At 42.1% G+C, this 20,270-nt stretch overlaps 1 protein-coding gene across 5 annotated transcripts in view; it reads left to right on the forward strand.

The window, feature by feature from the left end:
* Positions 1–20,270, forward strand: part of KCNJ6 (potassium inwardly rectifying channel subfamily J member 6) — a 233,678-nt gene that overhangs the window by 50,152 nt on the left and 163,256 nt on the right. For 4 of the 5 annotated variants that reach the window (XR_007358816.2, XR_007358814.2, XM_048866896.2 and 1 more), the window contains exon 2: positions 7,878–7,924. The exons of the other annotated variant lie outside the window; for it this stretch is intronic. Coding sequence is in view for 2 of the 4 variants with exons in the window: in XM_048866896.2 (XP_048722853.1) it covers positions 7,900–7,924 (25 nt within the window). In the remaining 2 variants the exon portion in view is untranslated. The remainder of the gene's footprint in view (positions 1–7,877; positions 7,925–20,270) is intronic. 5 annotated transcript variants of the gene reach the window in all.

The raw sequence follows: 20,270 nt of genomic DNA on the forward strand, positions 1-20,270 counted from the left end.
AAGGTTGTGTGTAGCCTATTCCTGAGCGAATAACACATAATGACTACTGCATTTGCCTACACACCATCACTGAACAACAAGTGTCTAAATCATTTCTGTAAAGCATTTGGGGATGTCTTGAGTATGAAAGGCGCTACATAAAATGAAATTCTATTATTCTCTTTTAATAGTGTATCAAACAGAACACTATTTCTGTGCAGTTTTGAAAAGTAATTTAAGATATCCCAAGATAGATTACACCATCCTACAAGCTCATTGAGGTAAAAGTTGCATTTAGTGGTTAATTAGCCACTACCAAAGAGGATATATCAATGCAATTACTAGGGATTTGTCACTGAATTTCTTTTGAAAATGACAAAACTCCACAAAAAGATAGTATAATAAAAACAGTATATTTCCGTTCTGATCCATAGTTGGAAACGTATGGCCAATAATAAGGTAAGGAAATACGAATAAGAGGTTTTAACTAGAAATGTGCTAAACGCCCTCCAATTTATTAGTGCACATCTGCATATATAGTACAGTCACTCTTGTCACCACCTTGTTATCAAACCAAACTAAAGGACAATGATCTAAATAGCTTAATCCAAGTCAAAGGAAACACTATAGTCAGTGATGAGCTTGAACCGGTTGTTAAATTTAGAAGCCCTTTTAGAACCGGTTGTTCTGCGATGGACAACCGGTCTCTAAAGGGCTTCTAAATTTAACCGGCCAAAAGTGGCACCCTAGGCGCCGACTCCATGGGTGCTCCAGCCCTGGAGCACCCAAGGGGAAAATTTGGTGGGTGCAGAGCACCCACCGGCCCCAGCTCACCTCCGCCCCGCCTCCGCCTCCTCCCCTGAATGCGCTGCCCCACTCTGCTTCTCCGCCCCCCCACCCCAGGCTTCCCGCGAATCAGCTGTTCATGCAGGAAGCTGGAGCAGGTTGAGAAGCAGGCCGCAGCTTCCCGCTCAGGCCCAGGGAGGTGGAGGGGAGCTGGGGCAGGGGGTCGTGAGGAGGGCCGCCTGCGCCGCAGCAGGTAAGCCGGCGGGGGGGGGGTAGGGCGCAGGGGAACCTCTCCCTTCCCCAGCTCACCTCCGCCACACTCGGCCTGAGCGGGAAGCCACCGCCTGCTTCTCAGCCCTCCCCGGCTTCCCGCCGAACAGCTGATTCACGGGAAGCCAGACCGGGGGGAGGGCGGGGCAAAGAAGCAGAGCGGGGCCACAAGTTCAGGGGAGGAGGCAGAGTGGAGGTGAGGTGAGCTGGGGCCGGGAGCTGCCAGTGGGTGCTCTGCACCCACCAAATTTTCCCCGTGCATGCTCCAGCCCCGGAGCACCCAGGGAGTCGGCGCCTAAGGCGCCACTTTTGATGTGATCAGTGCGGGGAGCAGCCGCTCCCTCTGCTCCGCGCAGCTACACTCCCCCGCCCCTAGGAGCTAGAGGGACCTGCCCGATGCTTCCTGGGAGCTGCTCCAGGTAAGCACCGCCGGGACTCCCCACCTCACGCCCCAGCAGGTGCCTCTGGCTCTTAGGCGTGGGGTGGGCACCCACTACGGTGGCCCATAAGACCCTCCTGCCTGGTTCTGGGGGCAGTCAGGGGACAGGGGAGGGGGGTAGATGGGGCAGGGGTCCTGGGGGGGTGTCAAGGAACGCAGGGTGCTTGGATGGGGCAGGTGTCCCGGGGGGGTCGGGGGGGGCAACGACCCCCTCGTGGGGTGAAGAGGGAACCCGTTGTTAAGATTTTGGCAGCTCATCACTGACTATAGTTGAGGAAAACATTACAATAGATTTTACTATCCTTCCATAAGATTCACAGAAGAATTGCAAAAAGAGTATGTCTCAGCCCGTGCTTATTCACTGCAATTCAGGTGGCTTTAATACTCCACATTTTGATTACTCTTGGGTTTCATTTGGGATACAGGTGATTTTCCCCTTCCACTCATGTGCGATTCACATATTGTTATGTGCAACACTAGGACCTAAGGAATTTCAAGTCTCTGCTACCTTTCCAGACCGTCCTGATGTACATCCTGTGACAGAATGCCAAGGACTCAGGAGCAGGCAACCAGACAGGTTTTTACACAAGGGTCGCCATTTTTCTTTAGAACACAGTGCATGATATGAAGCCAAACATGGTATACTGGCCAAGAGGGCATAATAATGCGGCTGCCACTGTCTCAGTACTGTGTGCGACACTGATCTAGACTCAAATCACAGCAAGTAGTGCAGTGCCACAGTCTGACAATGCAATATCAGGCTGTTCTATGTTTGCCTTAAGACAGCATATAGAAAGCATGTATGCCTAAGTTTCACTGGAACGGGTTAACAACAGGGAACAACAATGGTATTTGAAGTGTACTGCAGCCTCCAACAAACCCATCAAAAAGAACCACGGCTGAACGTGTAGCTCAGAGAAAGACAAGAAATACAGGTTTCAGAGTAACAGCCGTGTTAGTCTGTATTCGCAAAAAGAAAAGGAGGACTTGTGGCACCTTAGAGACTAACCAATTTATTTGAGCATAAGCTTTCGTGAGCTACAGCTCACTTCATCGGATGCATACTGTGGAAAGTGTAGAAGATCTTATTATATACACACAAAGCATGAAAAAATACCTCCTCCCACCCCACTCTCCTGCTGGTAATAGTCACGCGATTACAGACATGAAAGTCGCTATTTTACAACAAAAAAACTTCAAATCCAGACTCCAGAAAGCGAGAAACTGCTGAATTGGAATTCATTTGCAAATTGGATACAATTAACTTAGGCTTGAATAGAGACTGGGAGTGGCTTAGTCATTATGCAAGGTAGCCTATTTCCCCTTGTTTTTTCCTCCCCCCCCCCCGACGTTCTTGTTAAACCCTGGATTTGTGCTAGAAATGGCCCACCTTGATTATCATACACAATGTAAGGAGAGTGGTCACTTTGGATAAGCTATTACCAGCAGGAGTGTGAGTTTGTTGTGGGGGGGGGGGGTGAGAAAACCTGGATTTGTGCTGGAAATGGCCCAACTTGATTATCATACACATTGTAAGGAGAGTGGTCACTTTAGATAAGCTATTACCAGCAGGAGAGTGGGGTGGGAGGAGGTATTTTTTCATGCTTTGTGTGTATATAATAAGATCTTCTACACTTTCCACAGTATGCATCCGATGAAGTGAGCTGTAGCTCACGAAAGCTTATGCTCAAATAAATTGGTTAGTCTCTAAGGTGCTACAAGAAATACAGATTCTCTGGAGACAAAGAGAATCCACAATCCCTTGAGTGAAATGATGGCTGCTAATAGCTAGCCCATTTCAATTGAGGAGTGTGCTTTGATCAGCTGATCAAACTGCAGGAGCCTTGTTACCAGCTCCTATTCTACACAGTGATCCTGGGTTGGAATGAAGGAGGCCATCTGAAAGTACTAATATTGGTGGGTGGGGAGGAAGGTGGGATTTAAAGCAGTTTTTTTTAAATAAGTCCAAGCTAATGTGCTTTATGTAGCAATATATTTTTCATACACCAGTTTACTAACACCACAAAAAGGTAGAATCTGCCTCCTGCACTTTGTACTCATATTGTGCTTTCCTTGTTGAGATGGATGTGGGCATGCAGGAAGTCCCTTATCCACGCCACACATTTGTTCAAGAGCAGGACATAGCAGCAGCCCAAACACTTAGGGCAGGTCTACACTACCGCCTAAGTCAATATAACTTACATTGCTCAGGAGTGTAAAAAAGCCCCTCCCCCACCCCAAGGGACACAAGTTTAGTGCAGACTACACCGGCGCTATGTTGGCGGGAGACACATAGCTTCCGCTTCTCACCAAGGGGGAGCTGTTATGCTGACGGGAGAACAATCTCCCACCAACATAGCATGTCTTTACCAGATGTGCTACAGCGGTGCAGTTGCACCGATGTAGCGCTGTAGTGTAGACTTGCCCTCAGAGGAGCACAAGGACTGCTTGCTCTTGCTTGCCCCAGGATCATACAAGAGGTGGGGCCATGGCCCTAATACGCCCTGTGCATCAGCCCATAAAGCTAACATACCAGAGGGATCATTCTGTGCCAGCCTAATACTAGTGCAAACAACACACCTCCCTGTATCTGGAGAGACTGAGTGAGAGTTAATCTCCCTGGTGCTCCATCTGCGGTGGCAGCTCTGTACCATCTCTTACCTGGGAGCTTAAATTCATAAATTTGCTAGACACTAAAAATCATGGTCTTAATAAAGACACTGATTTATGGCTTATTACAGCCATCTGTAACCCATTAACAAACCCCCCCCCCATTTCATCGTATGACTGCAGGGCTGTTAATGGCCCACTTCACCTTGAACTGTCCCTTAGAATACGTGGTAACTACTCATGCTGTCCTATCTGTTTGATCATGTATTTAGCTGTGGCTCTCTGAGAACTTTCCCAGACCTGAAGAAGAGCTCTGTGTAGCTTGAAAGCTTGTCTCTCTCCTCAACAGAAGTTGGTCCAATAAAACATATTACTTCACCCACCTTGTCTCTAATATTCTGGGACTGACATGGCTACAACAACACTGCATACAACAATGTCCACATGAAGTTCAGTTCTACTCTGAAAAGTGACAATGGTAAAAATAGCAACTTCTTGCTCCCATTGTGTGTTCAGAGTCAAAAAAAATTTTTGTTTCCTTTTTAAAAAATGTGTGTCAGAGCTCATCTAGCTAGAGGAGTGAGCGCTAGATTCCTTCCTTTTCATTAGAGCTGGTTGCAAATTCACAAAATTTGCAATTTTGACAACAGTTTGTCAGAATTTTTTTAAAAACAAAAATGGGCTGAAATTTCTGACTAGAATTTAATTCTGCTTTTGGAGGTATATGAAAAATTTCAAATCTTCACAGAAATTTTGATTTTCAACAGTAACAAAAAAGAAATGAATTTTTTTTTCAAACCAGCTCTATTGTTAACTAAGTTCCAAAAGCAGATTCTTCACCATCTGAAGAAGAGATGCCAGAGTATAAGATGATTTAGTAGTTTCCAATAGACAAAAAATGATTTAAATATTCTAAAACTGCTGCAACAAGCTGAATCTTGGTTGTCATCTTGGGTTCTCTCTGTGATAGGCGATCCAGTTTGGTAATGTTTTTAGAAGCTTGAATTGCTCAGATTTCTTTTTAAATCTGGTACAATACAATGGCAAAACTGCTCATTGAAATTCAAGTTTTTGCTCCAATAAGAGTCTGTTACTGATTCACTGATCATTGTCTCTGCTTCACGTAAGCATTTATCTGTGAGTGTTTCAGGTCATTATTGTAGGAAAGTGGACATTCTGTTAGGATTTCAGTGTGCTAGGTTCTCCTAAACTAGTGGTTCCCAAACTTGTTCCGCCACTTGTGCAGGGAAAGCTCCTGGCGGGCTGGGCCAGTTTGTTTACCTGCCACGTCTGCAGGTTCAGCCGATTGCAGCTCCCACTGGCCACGGTGCTCACTGGAAGCAGTACATCCCTCGGCCCGCACCACTTCCAACAGCTCCCATTGGCCTGGAGCAGCGAACCGCGGCTAGTGGGAGCCGCAATCAGCCGAACCTGTGGACGTGGTAGGTAAACAAACCAGCCCGACCCACCAGGGGCTTTCCCTGCACAAGCGGCAGAACAAGTTTGGGAACCACTGTCCTAAACAGATACTTGGTCATTATCAGAGTTCAAAATGACAAAACTGTCTAGCCCTATCCTTCTTTATTACACTAGATATTTTATTTTAACGAGTAGAATGACATTCTAGTCTCCTCCTCCCTCATTATGAGGCCTTATCATTAGCAGGGCTGTTCAATAATATTGAAGACTAAATACTTAATTGTTAATATTATAACTTGTTTCTGTCTGATAGATCTAGCCCTTTGTCTTCAGAGCCAAAAGTTTGTCTTCAATTGACTATTCGTTCATCTGTTAACTATAAATTCGGTAACAGAATTTGATCTTAAAAACACTTCTAAGTAATTTAAAAAAAACAGACACATGATACGGATAAGGATTTTCAAAGGGATAAGTTTTTTGCCTTGATGCTGGATATTATAGAAGTCACTAATCTACAATATTCTGAATATTTCTCTCTATTATTGGCACTGCTGCGTTGGTTCTAATTAGTGCTCTCTCTCATTCTTCCTTTTCACAACAATGCAAAAACCTGGCTCCACATTGCTACCTTATGAGTATGGCTTGGGTCATTAACCTTACTCACCTTCACTGACTTGGAGCGTGACCTTAACTCTGTCACACAGTGCGAAATATATTGTGTGACAGATACAGCAGAGCAACATTATTTAGTATCCTTCTGTTAAAGTCACAAATTCTAATTCTTTCTATTGCTAAGAAATGTTAGATTTGTGGGATTTTTGTTAGTAAAACTCTTGGGTTTTGAGATAAACATAGAAGCAAATTAGTTCACATACAATTTTTCAGATACTTGTTCTGAGTAGCAGCCAGCGCTGGATTAAGACATGGGGACTATAGTTCCCGTGCCTAGAGCCTTGGCTCCCAGAGCTATGTAATATCAGAATTTCAGCTTTCATTTTAAAAAAAATACATGTGGAGGGTTAGCTCTCAGATTTGTGAGTAGCATGTAAACATGACCCAAGGTAATTCATGCAGTGATGTCTGTAGACCCATCTTCCAGCAGACAGAGTTGCCTGGCTCCCAAACCACCGCCTCCTACTCTGGGTGCGGCCCCCACAACAGATGCTCCAGGGGAAAGGGGTCCTTACCACTACACCCACCACTGGCAAGGGAGACAGCACCACCAGTCCAGAGTAGAAAAGTGGTCCCCACCTCCTGTACACAGCCAAGAGATGGGCCCCAGACACTGAAGAAGGAGGCGTCCCCGCTTCTAGCTCAGGTGTCATCTAGGTACCTGGGAGGAAGGGCATCACAGACACTACCTCATCTCCTAGCAGATGGGAGAGGCCCAGCTACTGATACCCCACACAGGGGTGAGGCCATGGGCTTTGAAGGAATTTGGGGGACACACATCAGGGCAAAGTCCCAACCTGGGACACGCCTAGAGCCCCAGGATTATTTTAATTCTGCACTGTTAACTACCTGAGTCTGCATACATCTTGCACCAGAGAGAGTCACCAAACCCCAAACTGCCACTAGAACACACCAGGCCCTCACTGCTCTGACCAGGGCAAGTCTGCATAACAAACCATGCTGTGCTGGGGCCCGAGCTACAGCCCACTGTCAGTCAGTGGGAGTCTATTGAATTCAATTGGCTTTGGATCAGGCCTTAGCAATGAGGGGCTTAGCAGCAGCAGACCCAACAAACAATGTGACCAGAACAAGGAAACAGATTTTAGGAAGTTTTTTATTTTTAAGCTTGTACAGTATTTTTTATGCAAACAGCACAAAGGAACAAGTGGATGGTTAGGTGGAGCATATGCATCCTTATGTGCCATAGGGATAAATGAACTGACTTGTTGATTGGTTCCTTTCAGTGTTTATTTTCAATGGTTTGACATTCACTCAAACTGCCTAACCTCTCCACTATCATTTCTTTATCTAAAGTGTCATCTGAGGGGGTTCACTAGAACTGAGATGTCTTAAAGCATTGCAGTGTGGAAAAGAAAGAGCAATTTCCTCCTCCACCGTCTCTTTGATAGAAGAAGTTCAATAACTATCTACACACATATGCTTCTCATACTTCATGAATACAATTCAAGCACAATAAGAGCTCCCTAAGGTAGGGCCCATTTAACAGCAAAATTAGAACAACAAAACACTGTAGAAGTATCTGGAGGATTTTCCTGTTCAAAAAATTTGATCATTGATTATTCCAACATTATTTAGGAAATAAGATATACAAAGAAGTGATTCAGACGACAATATCCCACATAGCACCACCTCCAGTCAAGTGTATTTTATATATATTTGTTTGTTTTTATTTTGTCTCTAGGAGAAGCACAAAAGAGAAAGAGATGGCCAAATTGACAGAGTCGATGAGTGAGTACAAATAGGAAGTTCAACTTTTTTCCTCCCTACTCGTTTTGTTTTTTCATACAATAGCACAAAAAAATAGGAAATACTTCCTGGAAACAAAGATTTCTTCCAAGCCCATTACTCACCCCCACCTCCATGCCTTGAATCATTCCTTTCTTAAACCCCTTAAACCCCTTAAATCCACTTGAAGAAAAGACAAATTTCTCCTTCCTCACACCTATTCTTTTATTAAAGTAGATTTATTTGGGTCTTTGTGGATTTAGGTCCTTATCCAGCTAAGTACATGTTTGACTTCAATGGGATTACTCTTAGTTCTAAAGTTGATAGGACTACTAAAGTCAAGCACATGATTTAAGCACTATACTGGATCAGGGCCATAGTGTAAATTCTTACACTCAGCACAGTCCCACTGAATTCAATGGGACTGCACAGGATGCATATCTGCAGAATGTGCCCCATATGAATTATGCCCTCAGAGGTATGTGAGAGGCCTCTCAATGATTTCTTAGGGCTCTGGTATATGTACATTGTTTTGAATATGTAACCGCTAACTGTACATTTGGGGCTTGTTCTATAATTTGAGATATGGTTGATGAAGAATTGTCTATATTTCTTGTGAGCTTGGAAGAGTAAGACCCAAGTTCATAAGCTGACAAAGTTATTCAGTTATTCTCCCAATAGAACTGAGAGAAATTAAAGGAAGATCCTGGAAACTGACTATTTTTCCCCTGAAAGCTTGTCCAATGCATGGGTCTAGGAGAGCTTAAATAAGGTGAATTTTAAAAGGGAGAAAAGAAAATATTTTACTCTGTCTGGCTAATGCTAAGATACCATTTTATAAAAAGTGAAACTATTCTCTTAGGGTTTTTCTGCATTTGAAAGTTGATCCAGGTTACGATTTTCCAGGTTAAGTGATCTGAAACTACTGTTCTAAAAGAAGTGCTATGATGAAGTGGGAGTTTTTTTGTAATATTTTTATGACGCCTATGTGTGCCTCAGTTTTCTTCTATACCTTGCATGGCTACCCAGTGAGGGGAAAAAAGATTATGTTTGATCTAAGGGACTTAGGTAGCTAGGCAACACACTCTCCTGAGTGGACTGAATGGGTCATTAAAAAGAATGGTCAAAGGCTGATGTGTGTGCTCCGCCTCACCAGGACCACAGCTTCCTCCCTGCACCTTGTGCTTGCAGGAATCAGGTGTCACTGGCTCTGTGGCAGTACAGGGAGCCTTCTGGAGCCCTGCTGTCATGGGAGTGAGCAAGCAAGGCAGCACAGAGGTGTGGTCAGGACTGCAAGGAGGAGGTTGAGCCCTCAGCTGTGGGAGGAGGCCACCTCGCTGCTGAATGGCTCCTGCCTTCTTGATTACCCAGACTCCCAATTATATGAACAAAATACGTGTACTCCATGCTATTCAGATAATAAGGAGTAGACTGTTACCTTTTACAGATGGATTGTGTGTGCATAAATGCTATCTTCTGTGTGCGCAAAATCACTTGTGTAAGTAATTTGCATGTACACAAGTAGAAGCCCTTTGAAGAACTGGCCCTAAGTATCTATTTCTATTCTACAGGACTAGTAGATCTCCCCAACAAAAAACCCAGTTAAGTGAATCATGGGTCTCAAAAAGTGTTCCTAAGCATTATGATGAACTGTACACAGTATGACTTCTCGTGTAATATTTGAATACTGATGTGTCACATTGTTTAGTCAGAAACTGTGACTGTATAACTTAAAACAGATTTTTACCTTGCAAAATGAAATTGCAGAAACTCTAAGGAAGTTTATGGCATGTGTTATAGAGGAGCTCAGACTAGATGATCACAGTTGTCCCATTGGGCCTTAAAATCTACGAATAAGACATTTAGAAGGCTAATTCAACTGAGCTATTATTAGTCTGTGCTTAAAGAGGTTTAGCTCTCCAACATATCCCGTTCCAAGGTGCGTTTGTTCACCTTTTCATCATGGTTTATGAACAGTAGAATAATGAGAGAACTCTGTCATTCAGGTGACAGAATATTAATCTTTGTTTCCCATAAAATGTGTTTGCAGGCTCTCTTCTTATAACAGGACCCTTCCCTTGCTAGAATAACAGCTAATTACAGAAAGGTAGTTTCACAGTGGATACCAAGCCACTGCCGTGAATAGGGTGTTCTATTAATTTATATTAAATGGAACATGAATCACACTTGATTTGATCCTACACGTACAGTTTGATGGAATTAATTTCAAGATAAACTCTCTTTGGGCAAATTCAAACTTAAAACAAATAAAAGCCTGTGGTTTTTTTTTTTCTTTCAGATGAGATTAGCCTGATCCATGTAATGAATAGAAAAGAACAGAGGACAATACAATTGTAATAAAATGAAAATACAATCTCTTCTTCATGACAAAGGTTGAGTTCTGTGAGGAGAATGAAATTCTAAAATAGAAGTTCATTAGGCAATAAAGCAAAGAGCTCTCTTGCCTCTATACAAATACGAACAGCATTAACAAAAGGATTGTGAATTTATATCTATAATGAGAAATAACACTGAGGAAACAAAGATTTGCCTTAATCAGGAAACTATGTTATTAATACAGTATTGCTGATCCCTACCATGCAAAAAATCTTGATCCAGCCCACCATCATATAATATTTTAAAATAGTTGAGTTTGCCTGCCTTATGGTTTTAAGCCTTTCAGGTTCAAAATGTCAAGCTTTTCTCAAGTTTCTGTCCCTCACAGTTGTTACTATTTAAATGAATGTTGACCATCCCACATAATCATATGACTCCATGTGCTGGGCCTTACGAAACTGATCAGCTATCATCAGAGTGGACAACACTTAATTCTACCCATGCCAAGATGAGAAAATTTTATTTTTCTCAAACTCAAAAGAACTAAAGGCAGGCTGGCCAAGAACTGAATTCTAAGTGAAAGGAAAGGAGTACTTGTGGTACCTTAGAGACTAACCAAATTATTTGAGCATGAGCTTTCGTGAGCTACAGCTCACTTCATCGGATGCAAGTGAGCTGTAGCTCACGAAAGCTCATGCTCAAATAAATTGGTTAGTCTCTAAGGTGCCACAAGTACTCCTTTTCTTTTTGTGAATACAGACTAACTCGGCTGTTACTCTGAAACCTGTCATTAAGTGAAAGGAGTCATTTCTGTTTGCCTAAAGAGAAACGATGATTATAGGTGGGGCTCATTGCACCATCTAGTATTAGAAGTTGGCCAACACATCCCACTGTATGACCCAGTTTTCAATTGCTTATAACTTTGCCACACTTTAACCAGTTGACCTGAAATTTTCCATGCCAGGTGTCTGCCTTAGGCGGATATACTTTTTTAATGTATTTAAGTCAAAATGGTTCAGTTATTTCTAGATAAAAAAAACATTTTGATCTGCCCACATTAAAAAAAATTCTGGTGATTTTTTCTTTGAAAAGCTCCAGAGCCCCCCATGTTTTGAAGCAGGGATTTGAAATTTGGCAAGCGCATGGCCTGTGTGTCAGGGATGCACCTTTTGCCTTCTCCTTGAAAATCTGCATAAATCTGGACAAGTTATAAGCCTTTGAAAAACTCACTGTTTGCACATGCTCAGAGACTTGCAGACTTTTGCAGCTAAAAGGTCTAAAGATTCTGTCTGCATTGAGCATGCGCCAGACCAGGTTTGCACAGGATTTTCCTTGCAATTGCAGCTTTGGTCTATGGTGAGCTGTGCTGGTCCAGGGATAGGAACCGAAAGCAGGGAGCCTGTCTGTCCTTGTACTCTAATACAGTGGTTCTCAAAGCCGGTCCACCGCTTGTTCAGGGAAAGCCCCTGGCAGGCCGGGCCAGTTTGTTTACCTGCCGCGTCCGCAGGTTTGGCCAATTGCGGCTCCCACTGGCTGCGGTTCACCGCTCAAGCCAATGTGGACTGCGGGAAGGGGCCAGTGGGAGCCGCAATCAGCCAAACCTGCGGACGCGGCAGGTAAACAAACTGGTCCGGCCTGCCAGGGGCTTTCCCTGAACAAGCAGCAGACTGGCTTTGAGAGCCACTGTTCTAATACACACCCTGCTGGCACTCAGACACATGGAAGAGGAAGCTTCCTGATACAAATGCAGAGAAGATAAGAGCCAGGCCAGGAGAGTGGGGAATAGATTCAAACGAGGAGCCGGGGGGGGAAATGGACTGGTGTCTGGGGAGGGGTGGCGGCGGCAGGGAGTCTGGGACTGACTGGGCAAGTAGACTGGTACTGGGAGCCAAGAAAAGGAAATGGGGCGGATCAAAAGCCAGTGGGTTAGGGGTGACTGAAATCAGATGAGGAGGCAGAAGGAGGAGACTGGGAGCCAAGGGGACAGGGGACATGGGCCAGGAGGGAGGGGGGACTGGAGGCTAGTGGGATATGAGAAAGAGAGATCAGATGAGGGGTCAGGAGGGTGGGAACTGGGAATATGGACTGGGGACAAGAGGGAAACTTGGAATGGCTGGTCAAGGAGAATGGGATTTGGGTTGGGTGGGGAAGACTGGGATGAGAAACATGAAGAGTGGAGACTGGAACTGCCTAGATGAGCAGACTGGGACTGAGTTGAGGAGCTAGGACTGGGACAGGGCAGAAGTTCTCTAGTTTGGGGGCCAAGGGGAAGAGTCCGTGCCCATTAGAGCATACTCCCCTCTAGATCCTGGACTGGACCCCAAGATTCCTAAGTCTCACCATTACTCTGTCAGCAAATATCTGTGAACCCACTGGCAAACTGTCCCATTTACTTCTAGTCCTGGTGCATAGAGAATGCAACCTATTGTTGCTACCAGTTACTCCATTAAAGTGGCAGAGGTAGGAAAGGTGGATCTAAAGATTACAACCCTGCTAATTACCCATGTGAGTATCAATATAATGCCATAAGATTCAATTTTTTCAATTTGCTTTAAAAAAAAAGCCTAGGAAGTGACACACATTAGATTAAAAGAACAGTATTAAAGCTGAAAAGTGGCAAGAACTCAAAAGTTAGGAAATACCAGAATTAAGGTTGCACATGTCACTTTAAATCAGCTCCCTTGTGCTTATATATTATGACACAATCTTTAATTACATCATATAGTACCATTCTCCTCCCCCCAATAGGCCTACCTCATTCATTGCACAGGAAGGATCTATTCTGGGGATGAATCAGGGTAGTGTAGTGACATAGGCTGTTGTCTGTAGGACCCTTGTTTCATTTGTTGTAGAAGTTGCAATGTGTGTGAAGAGCAAGGTAGGAGATTACAGGATGAGAAAGACTGGGCTCATGGTTCAGGCAGTTGAATTCTGCCCTGAAGAACTGGATTCTATCCCTGCCTTTGCCTCACGTTCCTGTGTGATGCTGGGTGAGACACTTAAGTCAAACTTTTCACCAGTGATCACTAATTGTACATCCTTCATTTTTTCAGTTGTTAACTTGAGACCCTCAGGTCTGATTTGCAGAAGTGCCGAGCACTCACTATTACAACTGAAGTCAATGCGTCTTTTGCTTTGTATTAAGTTCTGTAGAATACTAAGTGCTCTGAAAAAAGCTTATAACTTGTGAAAAGCCACAGAAATTTGGCCAGGGAGGGCAAAGATTACAACCCTCCCATTCATTTAACAGGTTGTTGTGAAAATTAACTAATATTTGTGAAGCCATAGTGATGAGCACCGAAGAAGCCCAAGAAGAAATTATTAATTCTGTCTTCAGAGCAGGGTTTGGATAGTGTGCAGTAAATAAGGCCTGGGACCACACATTGAACAATGAGGAGAAAACAAAATATTGAATAGCTGCCCATTAAGTGAGCACAGTCCGTCCTGTGCACTGAATGAGGCAGTGAGGCTGTGAAAAAAAATTGTATGTGATCATGTAATTAAAGATTGTATCATAATGCATACACATAAAGGGGGACAAATTAAGGTTGCACAGACATCCTTAATTCTGGTATTTTCTAACTTTTCAACATTTGATTTTGCAATCTTAATAATGTTCTGTTAATGTGTGGGGAGGGCAGTTGGTTGGTTTTATTATGTAATATTTATTTCTTATCAGCTTAAATTTTCCAGAGATACTGAGCCACTGCACCTCCCTCCACATATACTTCTATTGGAGTTGTTAGTTGTCTGCAATTCTGAAAAAGAACCACTACACAGAAAAAGCAGTAAGCTGGTGTTCACTCAAGAGAAGAAAGGAATTTAAAAATGACTCAAGTACTGATCAATTGTCTTCACACTGAGCAGATGACAACAGTGAAATGGTGCAAGAAAGGATCAGTGTTTCTGAAAGCTATACAAAACTGTCTGACCTGTTAGCAGGTTTATTGAGCCATCAAACAGATAAAGAAACTAATGGATTTCAGTTCTAGGATGTAACCACGGCATGATGAACACACAAAGCTGGTGAACGTTTAACAGAAGAGTGATCCTGAAATAACTGTATTTGAGGTAGAAGAGAACCGCTATTCATAAGGTTCATAAGGTTCATATTCATAAAACTACTGGCTTTTAAAAACCCTAGACTTTGAGGGAAGGTAAGTTGCAAAACCCTGTAGAATCAAATGTCTGGAAAACCTGGTCATAGAAAAGTAAGAGCTAAAGGATTTGATGTGAAGGATAAATATCCCACTATCAAAACAGGGTCAAGTCTGAATTATTTTATACTCCTACCAAAGGGAGGTGGGTTTTGCCAGAATATGTTTAGTGACTAATTTTTCAAAATCCTGTAATCTGCTATCAATTAAATCATTAGGTTAGACTGTATCCTCCCATCACAATCTTCTATTAGGCATTCAGCACAGGTAAGAGGTACTGTACATTACAGCAATACTCACAAGTTACAATATCTCATGGGGCCTAAACACCTTTTATTCACTCAGACTATGCTACTTATACACAGCCAGCTATCCCCACTCAAAATGCTGGATCTTCCAACTTCTTTTAAAAAAAAAAGAACAAAAACCACCTATCCTTTTACCTTTCTTTTAACATTTTATATATAAAGAAGAGAAACAGAAAAACACCAAAAGTTTAAAAAAGAGCTATAAAAAAGAAACAAAAATCATAAGAAGTTGGAAAAGACCTATTAGAATACACAGTTCACCTCCTTTGCCAATGGTTTGCTTCCTTTAGCCTGAATAATACACTAAAAAGTGGAGAATTTTTAAAATCTCTAGCTATGGGGATACTGCCACTTTCACAGAGGCTCTTCAACAGCCCAATATCACATTTTATGTAACTTTTTCCTGCTATATAGCCTAAGTTTTCCTTTTCTTAGTTTCTGCCTCTTACTACTAATTATACCCCCCACCCATGTCACACTAAATAATTCCTCTCCTTCATGATTACACTCTTCAGATATATGCAGGAATTTGGCCCCTTTAATAATCTCCGAGCTAAACCACACATTAAGCTCTTTTAATCTTGCCTCATCATTCAGTCCCTTCAATCTCCTCATCATTTTTGTGGCTCTTCTCTGAACTCACTCCAGTTTTTCATAATCATAATTCACAATTATTTCTCTTAATTAAACATCCACATACACAGATTTGGGAGCTGGTGAAAAACATCAAGGCCCTCGCAGAAGAAAACATGCTCATGCAGCTGTAAAAAACAAGCACAGAGGGCTTACTTCCCTAATTGGCAATTTACCACCACCACCAACATCCACATATATGAAGTGTTTAGAAATGCTTCTTTTCTCCCCCTCCCAACACAGGAGCAGCTGCAGAGCTTGAGCATGCATCCCTGCCACAACAAGGAGCTGCTTCTGGGGGGCCTGTGCCTTTAACTAGCAGGCTCTGAGCATTGGAGCAGCACTGCTCACTTTCTCTTTGAGTTCTTCTACTCAGTCTGTCAAATGAGAGCCAAAACCAACATGGACTTTCTACTTCTCTATGCACCCAAAAAAACTCACGTTTCCATGAAAGGAAATGACAGATGTTGCTGGAGACAGCGGTGTAGTTCCCCAGATTCACCCTGGAGGACTTCAGCATCCAAATTGACAAGATCCATAAAAAAACCCCTCATACCCTTTCCACCCATTTTAGGACTCTCACAGGTCATTTCAGTCCAGCCCAGATAACTACACCTTAGACCTGGGCATGTCTATTCACCCCTTCTGACAATGTGAGTACAAGGGAGGCATGCAATGAAACTGAAAGGCAGTGAATTTAAAACAGATAAGAAGAAATGCTATTTCTCACAACACACATTTAACCTATGGAACTCATTGCTGAGAGAGAGAATTACAGCATTTAACAGAAGTCTAATAAGGAATGGATGGTATATATGAATATCCAGTTTCATAATAATACAGATTTTATAAAAAAAAAAGGTTTTGGAAGGGATATACAGTTTCACATTTAAGGGGATAAAACTTCTAATTACTAGAGACTAGGGAGAAACTTCCCCTTGAAGAGATTATTCCATAACAGCCCATTTTAGAGATTTTTACACCTCTGTCTTTAGCATCTGGTACTAACCACTGTCAGGATACAGGCCTAGGTGAATCACTAGTCAGATCCAATATGGCACTTCCTATCTTTCTATATTTTTAGACTACAGAATATCATAATCCAGCCTCTGTGTTGGACACAGTATCAATTTATGCCAGCACTGGTCAGAGCTTCCCCATGTTTAAAGCAATGTGACTGCCAGGCAATTACAATTAATCCCCAAAGGTTTATGGACCCCACCAAATTCCAAAATATGCTCAAGGCAATAGCTGAACAACAGACTGAGGAGCTATGGCACCCATGAAACATTATGAACATACACTAGCCGCCACCACCACAGTGGCTTTCACATAGCCCCTTTCTCCCAGTTGCCAATACAGGTATCTATGGTTCTCAGATGCCTTGATTAAGGTGGACCGTGGTGGACACATGATTGACCAATAGCAAAATAATTCTTGGCCTGAAGCAGACAGTTTGAAACAAAGTTTTCTATAGACTTATACCTGGGCTATATTACATGCCAAGAGATCCCTCTTCTCTGCCTCCATAGCAACCACCACAATATACTAAAGGGAGTTATTTAGGGTAGCAAATCACTTCATCAACTAGAGTATCTGAAGCCCACAGCAGACTCTAGTACTACTCACTGCAAGGGGCTTTCGTCCTTCTTTGAAGAAGGCTACACACATATGAGAAAAGAGGTAAAACCACACACAGATGCACAAAACCTTACCACCTTCCTCCCCAGATTCCTCATTCAAAAAACGAATTCTACTTCCCACCTAAACTCATTCTTTATTCTAACTGTCTCTGAAGAAACCCTTCCTAGATGCAGTGGACCTTGCCAGCGTCAAATCTACCTTTCCTAAGCAAGCTTATTAAGGACACAGCAAATATCTGTCACCAAGCACATCTGTCTACAACCAAAATCCCAGAACAGGTTTCAGGCCAGGATGGACTATTTCTGTTTCCCATGGATAAATAAGAAAACCTTAAACCTCTGTGCTCTTAAACCTCACCACAGCATACATAAGATCAGTCATAAGATACTGTTATCCTGCCTGAGAACGGTTGTTTGAATCCTTCATCATGAGCTGTATTTAGAGTAGTGATCACTAACTACACCATGGCCCTGATCTATTTGGTACCACAGAATTCTGTTCTCTCCCTGTCCTGTGCTATACTGACATACATCCATTAAGAGAAATGATGAGATTTCAAGGGCACCAACACCAAAAATATATGTCTGTCTCCTAGAGGATAGAAAATTTTTCAAAACCATCACATTTTTGTGGGAATGGATTTCCATTTTCTTGCCAGCTCTCTTTATAACCCAGAATACAAGACAAGGAACAATTTCCTGTATTTACATGCGTTCACTGAGGTCACCTTAAGATATTTACATTGAGCAGAACCCCTCCGCATATTTGGCCTGTATAATCCCATGCTTCCAACCCACCTACCATAATCATAGAGCTCACAGATAGTACATAAAGTTGTACGAGGCTATATCCTACTACAGTTATTGTAAATGATTGATACCGAGAAGATTATGCACCCAAATCATGACATTTAAAAAAATCACATCTTCATTTCATTCATAAGAAACAGAATGATTGTCACAGCCTGACATGTTTATCATTGTCAAGCTGAGCCAGCTATTACATACAGTAGATTTCCTCTGTCACTCCTAGGAACTAATATAATGGGATCATGTCATGTAGGGTTTGCTAATCTAACTGTACATTGAAAGGATTAAAAAAAAGCACAATTACTTGTCCTTAGAAACAGCACATTTCAGTTTAGTTCAGAGAACTGATACCATATTTTTGAAAGTTTGGGATGCTGTTTTATTGATCTGTTTGCCTCTTTATTTGGCTAGCTGGGTAAAGATTGGTCCCACCAAATCTACAAAAACATAAAATGGTGTTTGGAGTTCCCATATCCCTATAGTTGCTCTTTTGTAGGTCAGGAAAGGACTAGCTAGAGTATTCCTATCAAGTCAAGTCAACTTGTTCCTAGGGGATATTGCTCCAAATGTTAAGGGGGGGGGGGAACTGTGTGTGCACCAATTTTCTATTTAGGGGTATATTACCAGTCAGTATGTAAGACCCAAATAATTCTTGCTGTAGTATTAATCTGTGGCTGAATATTTATTTGTAGGACCCGTACGACTACATTTGCTTGACTAAAATGTTCTTTATCCACATAAAAATTCTTTAAAAATTTGTTCATTAAAAACCTGATCTAAACACCTCTAAAGTCAATAGAAAAATTCCCACCAATTTCAATGGGCTTTGGCTCAAATCATCCTCCCTCCTTTTCCCCCCACTCTCCTCATCCCCTATATGGTGATCTGGCTACTGATGTGCAAAGGCAACAAATGGCCTTGTGCATTAGTCTGAATGTGTTTCTGTTATCCTTGAGTAGGCTTGTAGGTTCCAATTCTGCATGTAACTCTGTATAGGCAGACACCTGTGCTTCTGTGTAGTGTCACTGATTTTACTGTGGACACGGGTCCACTTGCGTGGAGTCAGTTGCAGTATTAGGGCCTTAATTACCATGTATTGCTAAATTACCTTATTTGGGAAGGGTGGGTGTGCAAATGTACAACAGCTATGCAAAGCTTGATGTCTTCTCCACTCAGTTTTATGCCTCTACTGTAATATACTCTGGTTTGCATTTTGCAATTTGAACATGTAATGGTTTGATATTTTTTATCATCATATATCTGCTGATGAAAATGAAGCCTCAGGTAGGGATCTTTGAACACAAAATTGCAATGCAACTTAAATGTATAAATTGCTACATTTGATTTCTTCTCGTTTGAAGAAAGTAAATTGATTGTTGAATAGAGCTGATTGAATAGTATAAAAACCTGTTTGCAAACAGTTTATTGAATTAGGAAGCAGGTTTTGAATCACACTATTTGCACCATCTCTATTATTCACTGTTCATGAACGTTTGCACAGCTCCATACAAATGCTCATGAAGTATGGAGTCCATAACTGATCATTTAATTTTTAAAAATGTATTTGGGGTGTAAGTAATTTACAAAGTTTAAGGTCATACAGTCAGAATAGGAATGTAACCGTGTGCCTTATGTGACCAATTACAAAGTTTGAATAGCAAATTACAAATCATCAACTGAATGAACATTGTGGACAGATTACACCTGATCCAAGTCCATAGAAATCAATGGAAGGATGTTCATTGACTGCAATCGGATTTTCATCAGATACCACCTGAAAGTCCAAAGCATAAACATGGTCATAAAAATTATTTGACAAAAGTTTTCAAATATGCACCATTCGCAATGGCTTACAACTTCCACCCTGAACATCCCAATGACTTTGGAGGCAAGTGGCTGGCCCCTTCCCTCTTGCTAGGAAACTCACATGCCAACCAGTTGCCTCACTCCCTCAGCTCCCATTTTGGCAGGTGTAGTTGGAAAGTAAGCTGCCTTCTCTCACCTTCCCCCACACCCCAAATCCCTGGAATGAAAATTCAGTGTAGATCTCCCATTCAGCAGTGGGGAAACGTTCCTGTCCTGTTGCTGGCTCTTTAAAGGCACTGCATGAATAGGGAATCTCCATTCCAGGACTGAATGGGAAATTTTCGTAGAGCTTCAGTAGAAACAAAAGCTAAACTGTGCAGTCTAATTTCTTTGCCAAGCTAAGTGAAATGCAAACCTTAAACAAACAGCATGAGCGGTGAAAAGTCAATTAGATTTTAAAAATGCATTCTGCTTTAATCATCTCACTAGTCAACTGTAACTTTTGTAAGTCTTGTTTCCTTTGAATACACAATTATCTTTTCTGCACATTATGAAATAGACAGTAGTAGTGATAATTAAAATTATTTAAAGCACAAGATGAGGCCAAAACCTGATGAATTATACAGAATTCATGATGCTCATGTATAAGGAAAAT

This window comes from Caretta caretta, chromosome 1 (genome assembly GCF_965140235.1).
Source record: "Caretta caretta isolate rCarCar2 chromosome 1, rCarCar1.hap1, whole genome shotgun sequence".
Lineage (NCBI taxonomy): Eukaryota > Metazoa > Chordata > Testudines > Cheloniidae > Caretta > Caretta caretta.